The sequence below is a fragment of the Anticarsia gemmatalis genome, chromosome 22 (genome assembly GCF_050436995.1).
Source record: "Anticarsia gemmatalis isolate Benzon Research Colony breed Stoneville strain chromosome 22, ilAntGemm2 primary, whole genome shotgun sequence".
Classification (NCBI taxonomy): Eukaryota; Metazoa; Arthropoda; class Insecta; order Lepidoptera; family Erebidae; genus Anticarsia; species Anticarsia gemmatalis.
In genome coordinates, this window is record NC_134766.1 from 177,909 (window position 1) to 199,480 (window position 21,572).

General features: G+C 37.9%; 2 protein-coding genes across 9 annotated transcripts in view; one reads left to right on the plus strand and one right to left on the minus strand.

Annotated features, from left to right (window-relative positions):
• The window catches only part of LOC142982609 (uncharacterized), a 172,944-nt gene extending 152,615 nt beyond the window's left edge, over positions 1-20,329 (minus strand). For both annotated transcript variants that reach the window (XM_076129193.1, XM_076129192.1), the window contains exon 1: positions 20,183-20,329. The gene's annotated coding sequence lies outside the window, so the exon portion shown is untranslated. The remainder of the gene's footprint in view (positions 1-20,182) is intronic.
• The window catches only part of LOC142982611 (OCIA domain-containing protein 1-like), a 77,039-nt gene that overhangs the window by 35,934 nt on the left and 19,533 nt on the right, over positions 1-21,572 (plus strand). The window contains exons 4-5 of one of the 7 annotated variants that reach the window (XR_012960009.1): positions 9,393-9,506; positions 10,051-11,081. The exons of 2 other annotated variants lie outside the window; for them this stretch is intronic. Coding sequence is in view for 4 of the 5 variants with exons in the window: in XM_076129196.1 (XP_075985311.1) it covers positions 20,284-20,392 (109 nt within the window). In the remaining variant the exon portion in view is untranslated. Of the gene's footprint in view, positions 1-4,199; positions 4,590-9,392; positions 11,082-11,291; positions 14,489-20,283; positions 21,017-21,572 lie in introns of those variants that run through there. 4 more of the 7 variants (XM_076129196.1, XM_076129201.1, XM_076129198.1 and 1 more) reach the window with 4 other exon arrangements.

Sequence of the window (21,572 nt, forward strand, 5' to 3'; positions counted from 1 at the left end):
CATAAAAAAAATCGCGAAATGTAAGAAACAAACTGAGTGACAATGTTTATTATTTTACTGAGCCTCGTCACCACAAGCGTGGCGCACACCAACATCCCTGATATCGATAACAACGGCGACCATCGCGCGTTCCTCTCCGTGCTAGGAATTAACTTGGCTTTCGGCACCGCCAATGGACATCGAACAGTACCTACGTACGAGTATCCTGCGAGATACGATGGTGCAGTGAACTTGAGTGAAAGTGTACAAACATTAGAGGAAGGAGATCAAAGCTCAGATCAATATCATACTAACAATGACAAAAAGCAAGATAATACGAGTAATATTTCAAGTACGAAAGTGAAAAGTAACGCAGACAGAGATGTGAGTAAGACTGTAGTGTATGGCACGAAGATGACTGAAGACAACGAGGTGACGAGCTCTGCGGCTGAAGAAGACCGCTGGCTGTGGGTGAACGGTGGCGCGGAGACCACCACGCCCCTGGGGCCAGGCAAGCGGGTCGTGTTCGACGGCAGGAGGTGTCCTAAGGGAACCACGAGGGTCGGGAAATATTGCGTGCGTATAGACTGAGTGCACACGGCACAGAGTGAGGGTTCAACACTAACTGTATAAAGATACTCGTCATATAGCGGCATGAGAGCTGGTACGGTTCATCTATATTTTTGAGGAGTGCGTGAAATCTACTGTATCTCTAAATGCTTTGCGCGAACAGAGGAGTATGAGATTATGGTACAGTTAAAGATCAAATTGGAAGTGCACTACCTAAAGCAAAATTGTTATAACTTTTTTAACGGAATTCGCACTTTCTACGTTACGTATCAAACGAATCTGATAGTTTACTATTGATATGGTCATATCCTCTCGTTATAGCCCTGACATTAAAATAACTCAAAGTCATTTTAGAATGAAAACGTCACGTTTCCAAAAAATGCAAAATTCAATTTTAAATATGTCGAAATGACATCAAAATTTCGCGGTTTATATGGAATATCCGCTATATCTTTAAAAGGAACTCGGAACTTTACGTAAACCTATAATTATAATGTATATAACACTCTTCCGTTACTGAGCGTAAAATGTTGAAATTCGGTATGAAGATTCCTAAGGAAGTGTGGAGGAACACTAAGAGAGGATTAATAACCCTAAGTGGGTAAAAAGGGGGATAAACATATGACAGATGAGCAATAAAAAAGTATTGTTAATGCGGGAACTAAAGTCCATGTGGACAAAGCCGCGGTCGGCCGCTAGTTATAGAGGTATATATAAAAATATCTGAGTGAGTGTACTTCCTGATGTTTGAATTGTTTTTGTAGTTTTTCTTAAAAAATACAGAAATTTTACCAAAAGTTATTCAAATTACTCGAGCAGAGCGGCATGGCTCTACTAGTGCTGCATTAATTTAAAAAAGAAAGCTATTACATTATGATTTCGAATCAAAATAACAAACTCAAAACTAATTATGTAACTGATGTTTTATTTTATAAATCAAATTCGGTGTCACGTAATTATTAAATCGATTTCTTTTTGCCTAAGTTACATCATCATCGGTCCAGTAATTTCCGTTCCGTTGATCAACATTGTTCCGTCACGTATTCTTAGAACTGGCCATGTTCATAATGTGATCATAAAAACTTAGTCCGGGTCTAGATACTTTTAAAATAATTACATCTAATACATATTCATTGTACAGTGAACAGGCGAAATAAAAAAAATATTACATAACTAAGTTAAATTTGCCCCCGGTTTCTGAGGTACATTTAACGGTAGTTTATCTATTCAATAGCGTAAAAACGCTATTAAATAGATAAACTACCATTAAATGTACTAAAAAAAACCGGGGGTTAATCGTACATTTACTATGTCATTGAATTGTATTTAAAATAAACGTAGGAAAAAATGGCTATTAGCGCGATTCTCTACCACTATCGACTAACTAACCGGCTATCGAAAAATGTATAAAAATCTAATCAGCGCCTGTAGCGGGCGTCGTAGGAACTATTGTTGCAGTAATAATGTAAATAATGAAGAATCGCGCTATAAGAGTTAAGAGCCAGCTTTATTCATAGGCCCTTACGCCCGAGCTGGCGATAACTGTAACTTTGACTATCATTATTGGTGTCTGTGTAAAGTGTTATTGTGGCAATAAATTTATGTATCCTATTATTTTCAAAACACTGAGACTAACCAAGAAAATATTATGATAATGTATTAAATGTCATCAAAGAGTATTGTTATTTAATACATGTATGTACTTGATGTTTAATTCTTAACATGTAATTACCATCCAGTGTGATATTTTAACTAAAACACGACGATAAGTGGACTTGGTATAATAATTGTAACCCTGGCTTACTCCACACACTCAAATTCGATTCAATAAAATAGCGGGTTTTCAGACTCTCGAGTGTAAGGAGTGAGCCAGCTGTTCTTAAACCTTACTAACTAAACACTATAGTCTAAACACTAACTAGAGAGCCTGGGTTACAAGAACATTATTGACACGGCTTATGAAACTTTCAGTGGCCTGTTTGATACAGCTACTTTGTAAATACACAGACTTTTATTATAATCTCTTAAATCGTAAAGGCTCTATAATAAGTTGTTGGATTATAAAACGAATAACAAGTGTAAAAACAAGCTTTAATTTATTAATTTAAGCTAATTTAAAACGTTAATTAATTAAAGAAATCATTCATATATTGTGTTTGGTTTACCCGTTGTCCTTCAAACGTTCAAGAACAGAGATCGCTTGGCTGATATGATTTCTGTACATTATGTATCAATGTTACATATGTAACATCACGGATGTTATATAGGTATTTTATTTTTGTTATTGTTAGTGGTAAACCTAGTGTCAAAGTTGTTCAAGCCGCTCGAAAGGCCTTTGACATGGCATGACGACTGTTATCTTAATTGATATCATCCGGGACTTTTAACGTACCCTCCGAGGGATGGAAGTTCTAGTCGTCAGTTTTAATACCACTATACGGTCACCCATCCGTGGATCGACGTGCTTAACCCGCCTTTTACGTCTAACTTACTAAATCGATTTTCATGAAATTTGGTACATATATAGATAGAGTTGACTTTAAGAAAGAACATAGATAACTTTTTATCACAAAAAAGGGGTGGAACGGATCAGAATAGGGGTTGAATGTTTTTATGGAAATTCTATAAAACTCACTAAACCAAGCGAACGAAGACGCAGGTATAAGTTAGCTAGTATTTAATAAACAAAATCTTAGGTGACCCGCAGTTGAACTTGAATCGTGCACATGATAATCATTAACTTCTGAATGAGGCAATTATAGTGATCTCCCGTATAAAAATATTATTAATTTTTCATACATGTATGGAACACGAACTACTGATGTTTTCATAGAGATAGCATTTTTTTATCCTTCGGTGGGGAAATCCGAGAAAAGAATAATTAGTTGTTTTTTGGAATCAAATCATTTGTTGTTTACTAAATGTTACATAGAAAAATGTCTTATGTGGTGTGGTGATGGTGGGCTGGCCTGCTAACCGCCTTTTCGATGAACAACGAAATTATATTAGATTTTTTTTAAATATCTAAGGTTCAGGGGATACCTGCTCATCAAAAGGTATCAGGTTCAAGTCCTGGGTCGAATTTAACCGGTATTCTTTAAATAATTTATTACTAGTAGCTCGAAATTTAGTAACAGTTCTTGTTTATTCCAATGGTTACAAGGTCTCGACTTCGACTTCCGTATGAAGTATATTTACCACAATAGGCTCACCACCTTTAGAACTAAGATTGTATGTAGCCAAACGTATCACCACTTCACCTTTGTATCTACTACATACTACCTTCAGGTAACAGACGTGATGATACAAGGTGCACTCCAAATAGATAATGTTTACAATATTATTTATGTCGTCATGTTGTACGTGTTAAACAAATGTCGTATTTCGTGTTTTTTAGTTATTGATAATTTTCAAGTAAAGATAAGGAAACAATGACCTCAGAGTTGTTTTTGTTTATTTGTACAGAAGATAATTTAAAAAAATCCACTGCTATTTCTCAACAAATTATAATATGTCTATTGTCTAGGTATATGTATCTAAAGATTCCGGATCAACCTTTAATTCTAGTATTCCCGAAATCACTCAAGTATACTTTTGACGTTCCCTCTGAAGCACGGAAACATTTAATTAAAGGTGGTTTTACACCGCAGGCCTGCACTGAGCGCGTACGGATCACACGACGACTACGCATTTCGGCAAGTGTAACCTGCGCCGAATCCGCAGGCTAACCAAGATTAAATGCATTTCAGCGTTTACTCCCGCATACTGAAACAACAAACAATAAACATGACGGCCTCTGTGGCGCAGTGGTTAACGTGGTTGTCACGCAACTACCAGTGCAGGGCAGATTCGATTTCCACACGGGACAAATATAATTGCGATTTAAAAGTAATTATTTGGGGTCTGGTTTTACTTTGTGTCGTTTGTTTCTATGTTTGTAAAGTCCTCGTAACACAAGAGTAATTCTTAGTTAGGGTTATTTTTATAAACAAAAACAAATGAATAAATAAACAACGCAAAAGTCTATCTATTTATTTATTTGTCTATTTTATGAGTCCTAACCGGTTAAAGAAATTATAATATGTTCATCTTACAAAGCAATTGATTGTGACGCCGTGCGCTCTATACAATGTACAATTATGATGATAATGGATGATGTTTCCAGTACACGTAACGTGCATAAACACTGATATATTAGTACGATTCTCAGAAATACAGACACTTATCTACCATGTTTCTTTATTTCAATAAACACCTAACAAAAACCTAACGTTTTAAAAATAAATTTGTATCAAATGTTGTTTAATAGAACTAGAACTTCAAGCTTCAGATAAACCCGATGTAGCCGATGTCTAATGAGTAAAGCTAATAAAACCTCCAGGTGTCAATCAATGACTGCTGATCACGAGGTCTGAGGTTCGATTGCAGGGTCACGTAAAGAATCTAACTACTTCTTTTATTTATATTTCATTCATATATATTTTCTAATTTATTTTAGAATATTTCTCAATGTAGCCCGGAGTTTAGCAACGTGCCCGAAGAATGGTAATAGGCTCGACCCGTTATACACGTTAACATTGTAATTAGCGAAACGTATGTATTTCATGCACTTCTGGCTACATCTTTGGGTATAACAGGTGTGATATATGTATGTTAATGTGAGGAGCTGCCTACAATCAGCGATTAGCAATGTTAAAAGTAACATAATATCCACGTCATAAGTGCCTGATAGAAAAGTGTCTTTAGTTCACTAGTTCGATAGTGTAACTACTGACTATTGCTATGACAATTCTGAAAGGCGTTCGTTTCTAAGGACAATACATTTACGTAATAGAAATTAATTGCTCCTTGTATAAGACGTAATCGTTAAAAGTGGAAAATACAAATAGCGCTATTTATGGCAGTCGGTACTATCGAGTATCGAGAGATTGATCTTTAAAATGTGCTCAAAAATTAGTTCCAACAGCCTTCAAAAGAAGCGCTGATCAGATTCATACATAATTAAAATTTGTCGATAGCTAGCCGGTTTCCCTTTTGGACAGAATTGGCCCAAATATACGATGACGTAAACAAGAATAGGTAATAAACATATTTAACTATATACATATAAAGATACATTAAACAACCAGACTCAGAACAGATACTCGTGCATATATTTATTATTTCTATGGTCATTGCCATGAGTTGACCACGCTAATGTGCACATAGGACAATACAAACAAACTCCTATGCAGTTGTTTTCTATTGAACTAGGCGACGTAGGCTAATAGATTACATAACTATTTGCTAATTGAGGAAAATAATTACTTTGTAACTAACAACAATTATTTATTTTATTTATTTATTTCTGACTACTAAGGAAGTCCTACATGGACTTCCTTAGTGGTACGTAAAGTAACCCATAATGTTTCACTGCTGGGCAAGGGTTTCCTCCCGGAATGAGGGAGGGGTTAGGCCTTTCGTTCACCACGGTGGCCTAGTACGTGGTGCGTTACCACTTTAAGACAGGCGATATGTCAGGCTTTCCCAGCTCAACTTCGAGGCGATCATAACCAGTTGCGCTCACCGACTCCGATCCGTATACGATAAGTGAGTTAAGCAACTCTTGGTGCGGTGATTCTATAAATAGGTGACAGCTTAGTGGTGTTTGAGCTGAGTGTCTCCGAGAATCAGAGGGCACGTAAAAAGTGAGTCCCGGTCGTTCTCTACTAAGAGAGCAGTTTAGCCATGTCAAAGGCCTTTCGGGCGGCAGGCGGCATTTTTTTTTCGTCAGGGAAACCATTCGGTGTCGCTGTAAAAGGTCGACCCACAGGCTAGGTCCCCGCCGCACTGGAACTGCGCAAACGGGGTATGTGGTCCGCCGTAGAGCCCACTGAAAACCTGACGAGTGTCCAACCGCTTCCGCAAAGACGTGCGCCGGGATAACCGCAATAAGCTAGCGCAAGACGCACGCGATGCGCGGCTCGCCCCCCTGTAGGGGGGGAGTCTAGGTCAACCTAGAGTCAAAGTTGTCAAGGTGGTACACTTACTATGCGATAAAATAAAATAAAACGGGGAAACTGCTATACTCATTTTGATGAAATCTAACACGAAGTCAAATGTTAGAAACTAACTACATGTCTTAAAAAATCAATTATTGTGATGAAACGGGGGATGACAATGATAACGAGGTGGTACCGCGAGGATCTCTTATCTATACTTACTAATATTATAAAGCTGAAGAGTTTGTTTGTTTGAACGCGCTAATCTCAGGAACTACTGGCCCGATTTGTAAAATTCTTTCAGTGTTAGATAGCCTATTTATCGAGGAAGGCTATATATCATCACGCTACGACCAATGGGAGCAGAGTACCAGTAAAAAATGTTACAAAAACGGGGAAAATTTTGACCTATTCTCTCTTATGTGACGCAAGCGAAGTTGCGCGGGTCAGCTAGTTCAAATATAAAAGTGATGGCACGCGCCACAATTAGTATATCCTTCTAGGTTTTGGGTTATCCCGGTCTGTGGTCGCGGTTCATTTCCCACTTACGTAAGAGAAGAGTAGGTCTTACCTACGGTCTATCACACTTACACAATGACGTCACACTCAGGAATGTTAATTACAATATTATTATATTGTTTTAATTATTGAATACCTTTATGCAGTTTTTTACCTTAAGTGAAATTAATTGATTCTTTTAACACTATGCAAACCGAAGAAGAAATATTATAAAATTAATTAGAAAAGATCAATAGTAAAATTGACCCAATAAGCTTTAACTGATGAACATACTTATATCCTAATGAATTTATACTTATGATACATCAACAACCAAGTTCAGAACAGATACACATGAATACATATCTGTCCCGGGTGGGATTGGGAACCACCACACGCGGCGCAAGTTATTGCGACGAGGTGACCACGTTAACCACTGCGACCAATATGCTGTTAAATCGTTGTTTCTGGCAATTAATATACATATAGAAAACTCTTCCGTTACAATGGACAACGCACAGCCGAAACTACTAAGCGTAGAGAGTTGAAATTTAGTATGAAGATTCCTTAAGAAGTGTAGAGGAGTACTAAGAGGACTAGGAGGAGTACTACTAGAGGTACTAGAGGATTTTTGGAAATGCCCTCCCGAAGAGGTTAAAACGGGGAGAATATTTTATGTGATGAGAAAGAGAGAGAGACAGAAGAGAAGATCAGCAATAAAAATGTTGTGAAAACGGGTTACTTAACTAAAGTTAACGTAGACGAAGTAGCGGGTGGCCGGTAGTTTTTACACATTTAATAAATTCCAGGAAATCTTGCCATGTGTATACTTCGTGTAGGGGGTCCCCTAGTTAATGATATCTAGTTTACCTTATAGTATAACAACAACACACAAGGTCCTGTTATCGCACGTTACTGGAACCTGTGACGTCATGTTGTTACGTCATACTAAGAACCGTCCTGTACCAGATCTATGTTTGTTTGATATTTCTTGAAAACAACTACATCATAATAAACCTTGACATATAAACACTGATAATATAATATAATTCACATGAACATGCCTTCGTACCCAGACCGGGTTTTAAGAAATGTTTTCAATTACTTAAATAACTCAAAGCCGTCAACGGCCTTCGGGCGGTTTGAACAACTTTGACACTAGGTTGACCACTAACCATACGATAAGAAGAAGAAGAACACATGCATAATAATACTTATCTATTTTAATGCATCGGGTCTTAATCGCGATTGACAATTAAAAGTTAAGATACCTTACTCGACGTTTCGATCGAATTGCTTCGACCGTGGTCTGGTGCAGGCTGCGTTTAGACACGCTGCATTATAATATTATGAGTACAAGCCGCGAGTTTCAAACCGTTCAATAAATACATAATACCTATAACATCACGCCTGTATGAAATACACCCACGTTTCACCATTTTTCCACCAAAAGTTTGTACTACGTATTAGGAGGCGAGCCAATTGCCATATACAGAGCACGTTACATAATTTCGGGCTACTATTAAGATACATTTTAATACAAATTAGAAAAGACCACAACAAGACAAGAGAACAAAAGAACACTTTGCAAGACGTGAATCGGACCCAGGACCTCGTGATCAGCAGTCGTCTATTCTATCGACTAGAGCACTGAATAGTAGTAGTAGCACTGTAGTACCGAATGAAGAATGCATATTCATATAAATCAGCCGTCAAGAGGCATTGTCCTCAGGTACACAGAATTTCTACTAATTAATTTACCTTGACCGTTATAAGCAATAATTAATACCTAAATCTTAGACACAAGTTATATTTAAACATAAATGCAGGTCATTGTCCTGTGACCAACTGTTGCAGATGGTTTAGGTAACATCAAACATATGTATAAATCTATACTAATATTATAAAGCTGAAGAGATTGTTTGTTTGTTTGTTTGTTTGTTTGAACGCGCTAATCTCAAGAACTACTGGTCCGATTTGAAAAAATCTTTCAGTGTTAGATAGCCCATTTATTGAGGAAGGTTATAGGCTATATCATCACGCTACAACCAAAAGGAGCAAAGTACCGATAAAAAATGTAACAAAAACGGGAAAAATTATGAGCCATTCTCTCTTATGTTAACGAAGTTGCGCGGGTCAGCTAGTGTAGATATATTTCGAGAAGACATAGAACAACTAGACCCGAAACAATATTTGTGATTCGCACTCATACATGTGGACCACATTGCATGCATCCAAAATAGTTCCTCTTATTGAAATCTTTCATAGGTACATTGTAAGTCCCAGCTGTCATTTTCAAAGATTTTTGACGAGCGTGAAAGTCTGACAATCAGTCTTACTGAAGAGTATCGTTTTATAACCCAGGTTACTGGGTTGGGGAGGTCCAACACTCCATGCAGAATCCATCTGGTGATACTGGATGCGGACTTCAACGTAGTTGGAAGAAATGCTAGGATGATGATTCAATATCTTTCATTGGTCAGTCTCTTATAAATAACTTAAATTACTATGGTTCATTAAGCTAGTTTTAAATCATACTTTCCTTCCCCTATAGTTTTAATTATGCTTAGTTAAAATAGGTTAGTATATTTACCGGGAAACGGTACATGTGGGGTAATTCTTAGCGCGTGTGAGATAGTGTAAGGTCAGTGTCTCGCATACCTTTGACCCGCGTGTCTGCCCGGAGGTAAACCCGGCGCAGGCACAACAAACTTCTGCGCCGTGTGATACCCATTACTTCATGACGCAATTACAACATACTTATGAACAACTTACACCATCATGTGTCATTCTATGCCTACTAGGTGAGTACCGCTTGGAGGTTTTGTTTGTCACGTCCTGTACTAAGTAGTAATTTCAGCTAACGTAGGTAAATAGTGCATGATCGCATCGCATGTGTCATGTGAGATACAATCAAATTGACGTATGTACTACCAAAAAAAATACCCGTTTAGTGTTCAAACAATAGCTGAGCGCATTTCTATCAACACTGAACAATAAAATGTAATTAAAAATCTTTCAGCATGAACATTTTCATGGAATTGGAAATTTACCAAAATATTATGGAATATCTACACAGTAAATGATCTACGTAGCATGAGTAAGCATGAGAGAATAACTAACAGGAATATTGTAACATAAGTGGTACATTCCTGGTGGTATATAAGCAGTGGTCGTGGCGGCGAGGGCACAGTGTGAGCGTGTCTGTGGCCGCCTCGCTTCCTTCACCACCAGTTACATCGACTCATAGTTCAGTTCACTGACATACAGTCGTTTAACAATGGAAGCGAAACACTTATTGGTACTGGTCGTCTTGATCTCCTCTGTGAGTGGTAGAAGCGTACCGAGGGAAGTATCGGACAATAACCTTGTGTCGAAGGAAGAAGGGCTCCAAGAACATCCACCTAACACTGGACAAGGATGGGAAGAACTTGAAAAAGTAATGCCAGTTGTTGGTACAGATGTACCTGAAGTAGGAGCAGTTGATACGAGCGCGCGAGCTTATACAGATGTGATTGAAGACAGAGACGCGATCAATGGAGCATGTGTCTCCGGCACTGCGAGGATCAACAAGAACTGCTGTCCGATCATCGATGGAGAAGTAGAACCATGTTGAGAGAGGTCGTTACGTCACAGGGACTATCGTGTAACTATACTGGTCACTCTTAGTGGTTGTCTAACGATGTTCAGTACGACAATTTTCTACAACTATCGACCAGCGACATCCGGCTAGCTATCGATAAATTTTGTATGAAAAGTTAGCGCGTCTAGTGGGCGCCGTTGGAACAATTTATGCACTACACAAAATGTCAAACTTTGGATACTCGATAGAACCGCCTCCTCAAATCCACGCTACAGCTTCTTATGTGTTCAAGACCGCTGCCATGGCAACCAAGTGACAATACTGCGCTGTGAAGTAGCACAGCTCCCACATTTGATTCAACAGTTACACGCTATCAGTGACAACTACATAATGAAAATCATCACTCTATGATACTCTACATCAAAAATATTAATTAATCATCGCAATAAATAAATACATCAGTAATATTATTTAATGTTTTATTACTCAATACCCATTGTATATGTTTATCCTCAATTAAATAATATTATAATATTAAATCATCATCATTAATTGTATGCGATAGGCTCGTCCGTGTCACGATTCTTTTCCTGCTTAACTAAAATAACGGTGTCGGTGATGAGGCAACAGATGCTGATGTAATAATAATAAATGGTGAAATACTGATATATTATACGCAGATGACCGTCTCCAAAACAGTTAATGTCCAAACGTGGGCTTGTTCACATCTCACACTCGACGGTCACACGTCGGTCACACGTCGGTCACACGTCGGTCACACGTCGGTCACACGTCGGTCACACGTCGGTCAAACGTCGGTCAGACATCGGTGAATCGTCCGTCACACGCCGACTAGTCGTCGATCACAGGATGAAGACTGCTGTAAAGTTTCTATTCGCTGTAACTCTGACCTTCTATCTCGCCACTCCTACGAGAGGGATAGTTAACAGAACAAGAGAGGTGGAAGGTTCAGGTCTATTGAAACCAATTAACATAGAGTACGTATCACCGGAGGAGATTAACGAAGCCTTCGCCCCGGTTACATCGCCTCCTGTATTCGATGATTACACCTTGCCTGCCTACGACCTTCAGGATTATATAATTAAGGTCGATAGTTGCCCCACCGACACGGTACGAGTTGGATTCGCTTGTGTTCCAATAGATTGAATAATAGCCACCAATGATGTGACTCATTACGTAAGTGCATGAGGAAAAGAGATCGATCGAAACATCAGTATAAACAACGAAACTGCACTACACCTGGACATATGACAACAGACACGCTGTATACTGTTTGTAATGTTTTAAGAAGGGAAAGACTTTATACCTTGATAATAAGCAATTTTGTTAATTACGAGCATTGCCCCATTGGATTGGTTTCATCGATACTAATATTATAAAGCTGAAGAATTTGTTTCTTTGTTTGAACGCGCTAATCTCAGGAACTACTGGTGCGACGTGAAAAATTATTTTACTGTTGGATAGCCCATTTATCGAGGAAAGCTAAGACGAGTAAATCGTCATGTTTGCATTTGACGTAAAAGTCGGATTAATACTGAATAAGAATGATTGATAAACACATACTTGAGTTGAATAGTGATAGTGAGTGATAGTGTTTAAACATAGGATACTATGATGTGTTCGACACGGTGCAAGTCGCGGGCAGCAGCCAGTCAACACAGTCAGTGTGAAGAAGTGCGACGCGCCGGGTCACCTTGAGATAAACCTCCGTCAACAGGAAAGTGTGCAATATGAAATAGACTGCATAATAATATATTATCTGTTTATATTAAAAACACAACAAGCTTTAGATTTTCTTTGTTTTAGATTTTGTATTGTATAATAGTAATTTGTAAATATTCTAACATAAATAATATTTCACTTAAATGAAAATTTGAAAAATATTGTGATTGTATTCAAAATAAATTTACAAGCTTTATGTAGCTCTTCTAATAGAATAGTATACATTTTCCTGTTCTTTCGCTGGGTTCCAGCGACTGGACCACAGTTGTCTGGGCCCATGATCCTAGCAGCCGGTTAAATAAATTTTAAATTTGTTCCCTGTGACTGGGCCCTGCTCGAAAATTCTTTATAAAATCTGGTGGCCAAGCTTAAAATTTTTATTAGATCCGGTTTCTAGGACCGAGGGTCCAGTTAACTGTGGCCCCAGCCGCTGGAACCCTTATTGGTGATTTTTGTTGCGTGACTGTTATTTATTTATTTATTTATTATTAAAGGCATGTCAACAGTATAAACACAAACATTTAAATAAAAAATTAAATAAATTGGCGTGTGCTATTAGATACATGCACAGCATTCAATATAACTGACATACAAATATTACAAATTAATTATAAACTTAAATCTAGAACTTAAATTGTTTTCCCTAATGAGATCCAATAACAATGAACTTAAATTAAATAACATCATATTATGTATTTAGCCTTATGTGATAATTTCTTTGAGAGCCACTCAGCGGTGAGTTTGTAATGTGTATCTAAAGTAAACATCACAACTGTATTTATTGGACGAGTAGAACAAACCTGCATATCCTCACAAAGATAATTGTATTGAATAAATAACTAATGACTAATGATTTTTTTCCTTATTTCATTATACAAATAACAATGTATTTTTTTTGTGACAAATCTTGTCATACTCTCATACTCAGCTGACTTGAAACTTTGCAATTTGGAAGATTCGATGATTAACATCGATACTTCATCGCATTCTTATGATAACCATGAACTGGTATTCCATTGTGGACTAGCTCCAAACTAGAAATTCCTTAACCAACCAACCTTCATGAGATATCAATACTGAAAGCACTTAATGCAGTAGAATACGAATATTATTTGCTAATCGTGCCCTATACATGTTCACTTACGTACCCATAGACTTCGTTCATTCGTCCACAAAAACATATAAACAAAGTTAATCTAGCAAAATCTGCAGATAACAGCGTTGAAACAAAATAAGATTCTTAACCTTTGGTATAGAGTGCAATAGTAGTATTATACTTGTTTGTGTATATTTAATACACTAACACACGCTTGTACGAGCAGTAGACGATCAAACGTGAGTACGTCCGCGTCACTCGCTGTTAACGCGGCGGTCAGCAGCCGGTCTCCTGTTACCAAGCTCGAACAAAAAAACCACAATGAGAGCCACTTGTATCCTGACGCTTCTAGTAGCCCTCGCCCTCCTAGTGACTGCTAGACCTTCGAACAAACCACCGGAAGAAGTAATCAAACTCATATTCCCCGACGAAATCGAGAAAATCAAGCAAGAAAAGCAAGAAAAAGCAAAACAAATACCAAAAAGTTGCGCCGGCGACGAGTGTACGCTCAGTGAAATATACGACATCTTTCAAATCGAAAAGGTCGCGATATCGAATAGACTTAACGAGGGAGGTGTTAACAGATCTAGTTTAGAAGCGGGCGGGTGTCCTGCGGGGTACGCGAAAATCGGTATCAATTGTATTCACGAACATTAATAAACATATAACAAAGTGAAGTGTTCTGCGTGTAATTGATAGTTCTAAAAGTGTAAAAGTGCTTCATAAAAACTGGAACTGATCTATGAATGGAGACGCTCATCACAAACATATTGAGAGATATTATTATCGCAATCATCCAATGAATCTATGATTGCTTCCAACAAAAAGCGGTGTGATTCAATTTACGTTAGTGTTATTGAAATTTTAACCAATAACTGATTCTCTTTGTGTAAATATCAGCAGTCAAATGTATTTAGTATAAAATTAAGATTTAACTATTAAGTAAATAAGTAATTAATAATAATGTAATTAATATAATTTGACTAGTTTTATTTTAATCAACCCGCAATTGGCCAGCGTGGTGGATTCAAGGCATACCCCTGCATCATTACGGGAGGAGACCCTTGCCCAGCAGTGGGACATTAATGGGTTGAATGGATTCAATTTTTTACGTTTTATTTGACGTTTTCGTATTTAAATTAGTGGAAATAGTTTAAAAATGAATGTAAATCTAAAAGACATGTATTATTATCTTTGTATATAAAATAGCAGATATGATAGTTGTATGAATCAAAAGAGCACTCGGAGTGTAGGCAGTCAGCCTTGAAACGACCGGTTGTGAACAGGAAAGTATTATTCTTTGTTGAGTTTTAGAATTGATTGTAAATTATATTATGTATTGCTAAATGTTTATGTCATATCAATATCATTTATGAGTCAGTCTGTGATTTTAAAATGTGAATTTTAGGGTTCTATATCTGAAAAATAAAACGGCACCCTTTTGAAGACTTGGTCTTATCCGTTTATCTGATACTAGCTGACCCGCGCAACTTCGCTTGCGTCACTTAAGAGAGAATGGATTATATTTTCGTGCGTTTTTGTAACGATTTTTACTGGTACTCTGCTCCTGTTGGTCGTAGCGTGATGTTATATAGCCTATAGTCTTCCTCAATAAATAGGCTATCCAACAGTAAAATATTTTTTAAATTCGCACCAGTAGTTCCTGTGATTAGCGCGTTCAAACAAACAAACTAACAAACTCTTCAGCTTTATAACATTAGTAAATATAGATTAAGCATCACATGAACCGTGATTATTAGGTAGTTGACATTTTCACAGATGGTGTATTTATTTTGCCTTAACAAGAAATACAAATAAAACAGAAAATAAATATTTAGGAGAAATGTTTTTATAAATATTTGGTTGGGGAGTACTTAGTTAGTTGTTGCACCGATATATTTTAAACCAAAAAAAAAATTACTCTACATTATGACAAACGCAAATATACCTATTGTTTATATTCTGCACTTCCATGCTCGTAGGTTAAGGAAACTAGTCTAAGTTATGTGTGTTTTTCCTCAAGTACAGATCTCAAGTGATCTATAATATTTATTATGTTTTATCGGCAATTATTTCTGAGTTATCCGTCCCACCGGGTTATGAGTGCAAAGGAATTGAGAGTGTACCTGTGTATTGTACACACACCTGGACACTATAAACAAAGTCCTGCACAGATGGCCAGTTTCAATGAAACTGACCGCCGCGCCGTAGCCGTATCGGCAAGGACATTATTATTATGTTTGTCTGATACGCTTCCATAGCTAAACCACACAACCAATTTTAATGACATTAAGCATAGAGATACTTTATTAATTTGCATATCGGTCATTTCGCATGAATCAGCTTTCAGATGCAAAATTAAGCCCTGAACGTAGTCTAATCTGAGTCTTTGGGAGGCTTGTTATATTACAAAAACAGTCAACTAATAGCTCACTGAAACAACGAAACAATTTCGTAGAATGCCCGTCGCCGGTCAGCGTATGAATATTTGACACTGTACTCAATACTAGTGAACGGTACGGACCGCACAGATGGTGAACAATCCACTTTAACTATTCAGTGAACGGTCAGCGGCCATTGTGGGACACATTCTATATTTACAAGCTAAACAGAACACTGGAGGGTACAATAAAACAATAGCGAATATTATAATATGGGCCATATAGGTTTGTGTACCCGAATATAACAACGAAACGGAGTCAACAACGGCATCCTACCGTCACCTGCATTCCTTGTCTACTTTTCTTGCTGTATGTATATCGCCTTTTAAGTGCAACGGTCATTTTTTATATTTTTTTTTATAAAATACAATTCCTTCACTAAGAATTGCCAAGAGCAAGTCGCGTGGACTTTTACAAACAATGATTTGTGCGGTACACAATAACAATGACATATTTTTATCAATACACAGATTCACTCCTTATAAGATTACCTAATCGTTGCCTTTGGCTTTCAAAATATTAGGATGAACTTTACATAGTTATTACTTTGAAAATAATACATAAAATATAAGTGTAGCACCTGAATCTACGGGCGTAATACACTCTACACTGACAAGTAAATATCAGGTGATATTCAATATAATGTGTCCCATACATCTGACTGTGTGAGACCGACCCGGAGCCACGAAATAAATCCATTTCATTTGGCTGTAAAATAAACGCTATAAATCTCTTGGCGGTTGTGTTTGTAACCTCCCCCGTACCCCCGCACCCTTGCACCCCGGCGTCGCTCCAGAGACTTTATAATATAACTAGGAATATCACAGAATAATATATCCTGGGTATATAGGTACTAACTGCCTCTGTGGCCGACTGCCGACCACGATTTCCCGGGTTCAATTCCCAGGTCGGACAAAGTGCTTATCTTATCTTTTTCTAATATACTGAACAGACTTTAAAATTGCATTTTTTATGAGATATTGAGGAACCACTATAAAGTAATCTCCATTTTTCAAGAATCATCCTCTAAGCGGCAGAAATATGGGGTATACTCTAATATCACAGTTTACGAAAACGTTTCAAATCAGATTCGTAAAATAATATGTAAGTCTCTCTCGTATGACATCGGTACAGCCGGGGTACAGCCGGGGCGAGGACGAGGGTGTTCTTACGTCATTATATTTGAATGGAAGAGTGCACGCCGCGGGGCCCCGTTCACGACTGAATGACTGAGCGACTGAACGAATGAACGACTGAGCAGCTTCAATGACACGCTGTTACCCCTCTCCTTGCCCGCCTCCCTGGTACACGTCCGCTACTTTAGTTCCATTCATATCGAATTTGTACTATCTGTTGTAAACGACTTTGCTCGCAGAAATTAACCTATTCCTTTATTTATCAAAATTAAATTAAGCAAATAGGGCAAAGGCGTATCCCGTATACCGCCAGGTCCGTCGATGGCCTGCTATTTTTGGCCATTCTTTTAGGAACGTGACCAGTTGCGTGATTCTCTATAATATAAGTGACTTACAATTATCAAAAATAAGTTATACGGCACCTAAAAGAGGAGCTGTTAGCGGTTGTCGATACTCAAAAGCAGTAAGAAATCGTTATTTTGGTCATCCAAGCATTTACATATTATGTAACTTTTTTTCGCAATTTAAGCCCATCCTTCACGTAATTCACAAAACATCTAGAATCTAGACCATTGTAGGGTCTGTATGTGAGGTCTGTGAAAGGTTTCTACCATTTTCATAAATTGTAAGCTTTTCATACGTTGTGTGGTTCGAGTTTGATAGAATTTTACGAAAATAGCGCATGAGTCAGCAAGTTGAGACAAGTTGGATTGTTCGGTGAAATGTAATCATGGGGTTACCTGCACAGAATTGTTCCGTGAATTGAGGCGTTATTAACTAAACGGTGAATACAAAACTGTTGCAGGTTTTCCTTCACATTCATTGTAAGGTTCAGATTGCCGTGCTTAAAGTAGTCGTCGCACCCTTACAGCGTAAAGTTCCTACGGTTTGAATTATGCCAACCGCTTGTTGTTCTGGATCTTGATTTACGTTATTGCCAATGTTTTTATGTTTGTTAAAATCCCCAAACATGTCGAGCGTGTTCATAATCATCAGCCTAGCCTTACTTTCAGCTACGTTGGAGTCGGCTTCCAGTCTCACCGGATGCAGCTGAATGCCAGTATTTTACATAGTACGACTGCCTATCGGACCTCCACAACTCAGTTACCTAGATTATAACACGGTTCCCCTCGGTAAGACCGTTTGTCAGACTTTAAAGCCTTTGACTACTGGTAGATGCTGTCAAAGATATTTGAAACTTTGATTCTATCATTTTGTATAATCGCGTCACGATCAAATAAAACTAAATGCTCATCATTATCACTAGTACAAATTATAAAAAAAAGTCGCCTGCCGCCATCTGTCGGTCTATACGTGTAAAACTCAAAATATGCTGAACGGATTTTGAACGAAAAAGTAAATATAGCGCTTCCCACAGAAGGCGTTTGTGTATAATTTGTTAAAGTTTACCCGGACGAAGTCGGGGCAAGCCACCAGTAAAGTAATATAAACTTTTGTTTTACTGTCCCGCTGCTAAGCAAGGGTCTTCTCCCGAATGATAGAAACTTATAAAGGTTAAATATTTAATCAGCTGTCCGTACTGCAATCAGAATCTTTAACTAAGCAAGGAGTAAGATTTAAACTATCTTCATCTCAAACTCAGATAGACACAAGATAAATCGATGGATTAAATCCGTTCAGTGCTCGTTTACTGTACCTATAGTAATACCCTAAGTCTGAGGACAATGAACTCTTATATCGTTTTTACAGCACGTTAGTATCTCTAAACAATTTTTAATTTAACTTCAGTGTACTGTAAAAGGATAATCCTTGTGTCGCAGAGAATTTATTAGGAATCGTTGAAGTAAGCCATGATCACTTGAGATTAGACAAGCTTTAACTTTCTGTCTGTGTTTTAAATTGAATCTATGTTCATTCATTCATAGCTCGGCACAGCCAGTACTGTGTATGCAAGGCTACATTCTCACTCTCTTACTATAGGCCGACAACTTAGTAGAGAGCCTAAGCATGTCAGTAATCTCTGTGTATTAGGTACCACAATGAAGTGTCACACAGGCGACCGACATCTGCAAAGATTCTTGGCCTCTGATGTACTAAATTCACAATTTTATACACCTTGCGAACCGTGCATCCAACGGCCTCTTTTTACTGCGTGTTTGGGCTATAATAAACGTTGTAAGCTGTAATAAGTTATACAGCATGTTGTATTTTTACTCATGTACAGTTTCAAAATTGATTGAAAGTGACAAAACACTGCACTGTACAACTATTCAAAGTTCACACGACGTAATACAGTCAGTGTGTTAAATTGTATTAGTTAGTGGTCAAACGTGAGTCAAAGTTATTCAGGCCTCTTGAAGTTTTTGATATGGGCCAACGATGTAATTTATTATTTAATCTTTATAGTTTAAAATTGATAAATATTTTTTAAAAGTTAAAATTTGATGTTGTGTTTTTGTAATCAAAGAACAATGTTCAGTACTAACGGAAATTAGAATTACGAACTTATCACACCACGAGCTGTTTACTAATTCAGGTCCTGAAATTGTTTGACAATACAAACTGAAAACTTACATTGTATTCGATATTTTGTTAGTCCTGATACGATATTTTGTTAGTGGGTACTTCGGTGCTTAATGCATATAGCAATCGCCAATCAAACGAAGTAGTGATGTCAATATTATTAATAAGTTCTACCAATAACAAGCACGCAATTTGTAACGTTTCATTTTAACCAATCTGATTGGTCAGCCGCTTCCACAAGTCATTGTTTAAACCTTATCATACAAGTGCATTTGACACAACAGTTACACAACATAATAATAGTGTAGCAGAAACAATCGCGTAATATTCAAATAGCATGTCCACTGTCCAATACAATATTCGTACATTAAGGAAATTACATTTCTGTTTATTTCGATGCGAAAATATACGTAGTCATGGAGGCATCGGTGTCCGTGACAACACCATGAATATGGAAATCTAAAACCTTCTTTTGTTACGTAAATCACATGCAAATATCCATAGAGCACCCCTCGGTGGCAGCACACCGCTGAAAAAAACCTCCTACAGCTTTCACACGTGGCGAGACGAAAAAAAAATGGAAATTTATTTTTATTTCGAAAACCGGGTCACAACTTATCGACGTTTTTATACAGCAACAGTGTATTTCGCAACTGAAAACGAGCACTTACCGTTAAAATCACTCCCGATATAGCTCCTTATAGGTACACAAAGGTTTTTAGTTAGGTTTAACAGAAATGATTCACCATAACACACGCGACGTTGTTCACAGGACGAGGTCGGGCGCGACGTGTGCGCGCGCCGCCCGCTGCCGTGCCACTACTGACAGGGCTGTGTTTACGCCGCGTCGCGCATGCGTCTACAACTACCCTCCGATTTGAGAAAAAAATCCGTTCATTGAAATATGAGCCTTATGTGTTTAGTGTTAAGGTTGTATCAGTATGTTGTGTTGCGGTGTCGGTGGAGAGCTCTCGAGTCTCGTTCACTTGGGCCACGTTGTTCGTTTCGTGTGCGTTATTGTGGCTGAAAGGCTTGCCTCATCGCCAGACATCGCTCATCGCGTCGCGTTATTTACCTCTGTGATCATAGCCGCCGGTTAGATTACATGTTTTGGGGACAATGACCTCACTAGATTGATGTTGGGTATTACTTAGTGCCAGAGTTCTTAATACATATTATTTATATCGTTATAAATGGGAGCAAATATATTTTGTATGTGCAGTATAACACATATACGATAAGCTGAGTGCTATGTTTGATGGCTGTGGCTCTAAGTTCAATTGCCGTATCAAAATCACGTATGTATGACTGCGTGAATCTCACAGCGGAAAGCGTCTTGAGTGTAAAAATTCAAATATACATTACTCAACCTAGGAATTGATCTCTGATCTTGATTCACTAAATTGGATTAAATTCCAAGTGCTGGTCTGATTTCCAAACATTTTCATTTAGGTACTCAGAAATGATTGAGTTTCACGTGTCCCTTTATCGTTTTATTTATTCGATTAACACATCGCTACGAATGTACATATAACTTCAAAAACGTTGTGACGCTCGTAGACAGTTGCGCTCACCGATGCGTAAACGATTTTGTGGGTTAAGCAACGCTTGGCGCGGTAATTCTACAGATGGTTGCCGCTTAAGGGTAATTAAACTGACCATCTCCGTGCTTCGTAGCGCACTTAAAAAGTCAGCCTGGACTTTTATCAATTTAGATAACAGTCGTTAAAGTGTTTAAAAAGCCTTTTGAACCAGTTTGATCACTTGCCATTCGAAAAAGTAAAATAACTTCAAAAAGTCGTTGCCTTAGAATCAAACCCGACTAGGTCAGTATATCTATCCACCATCAAACGAACCTACTGCCAATCTAAATTAGGGTCAGAGCCTTCAATTCCTCGCGAACAAAACAAAGGAGGTCGTATTTAAACGGTAGGAAAGATGGTTGTAATTATTTAGCTAGATAAAAAGGTTTGTTATCTGTGCCCTATGGAGGTCAGCGCCGGAGTGCGGGAGTGCGGGTCACTCGGTCACAATGGTGTACACCCACCTTATACGCTCGTA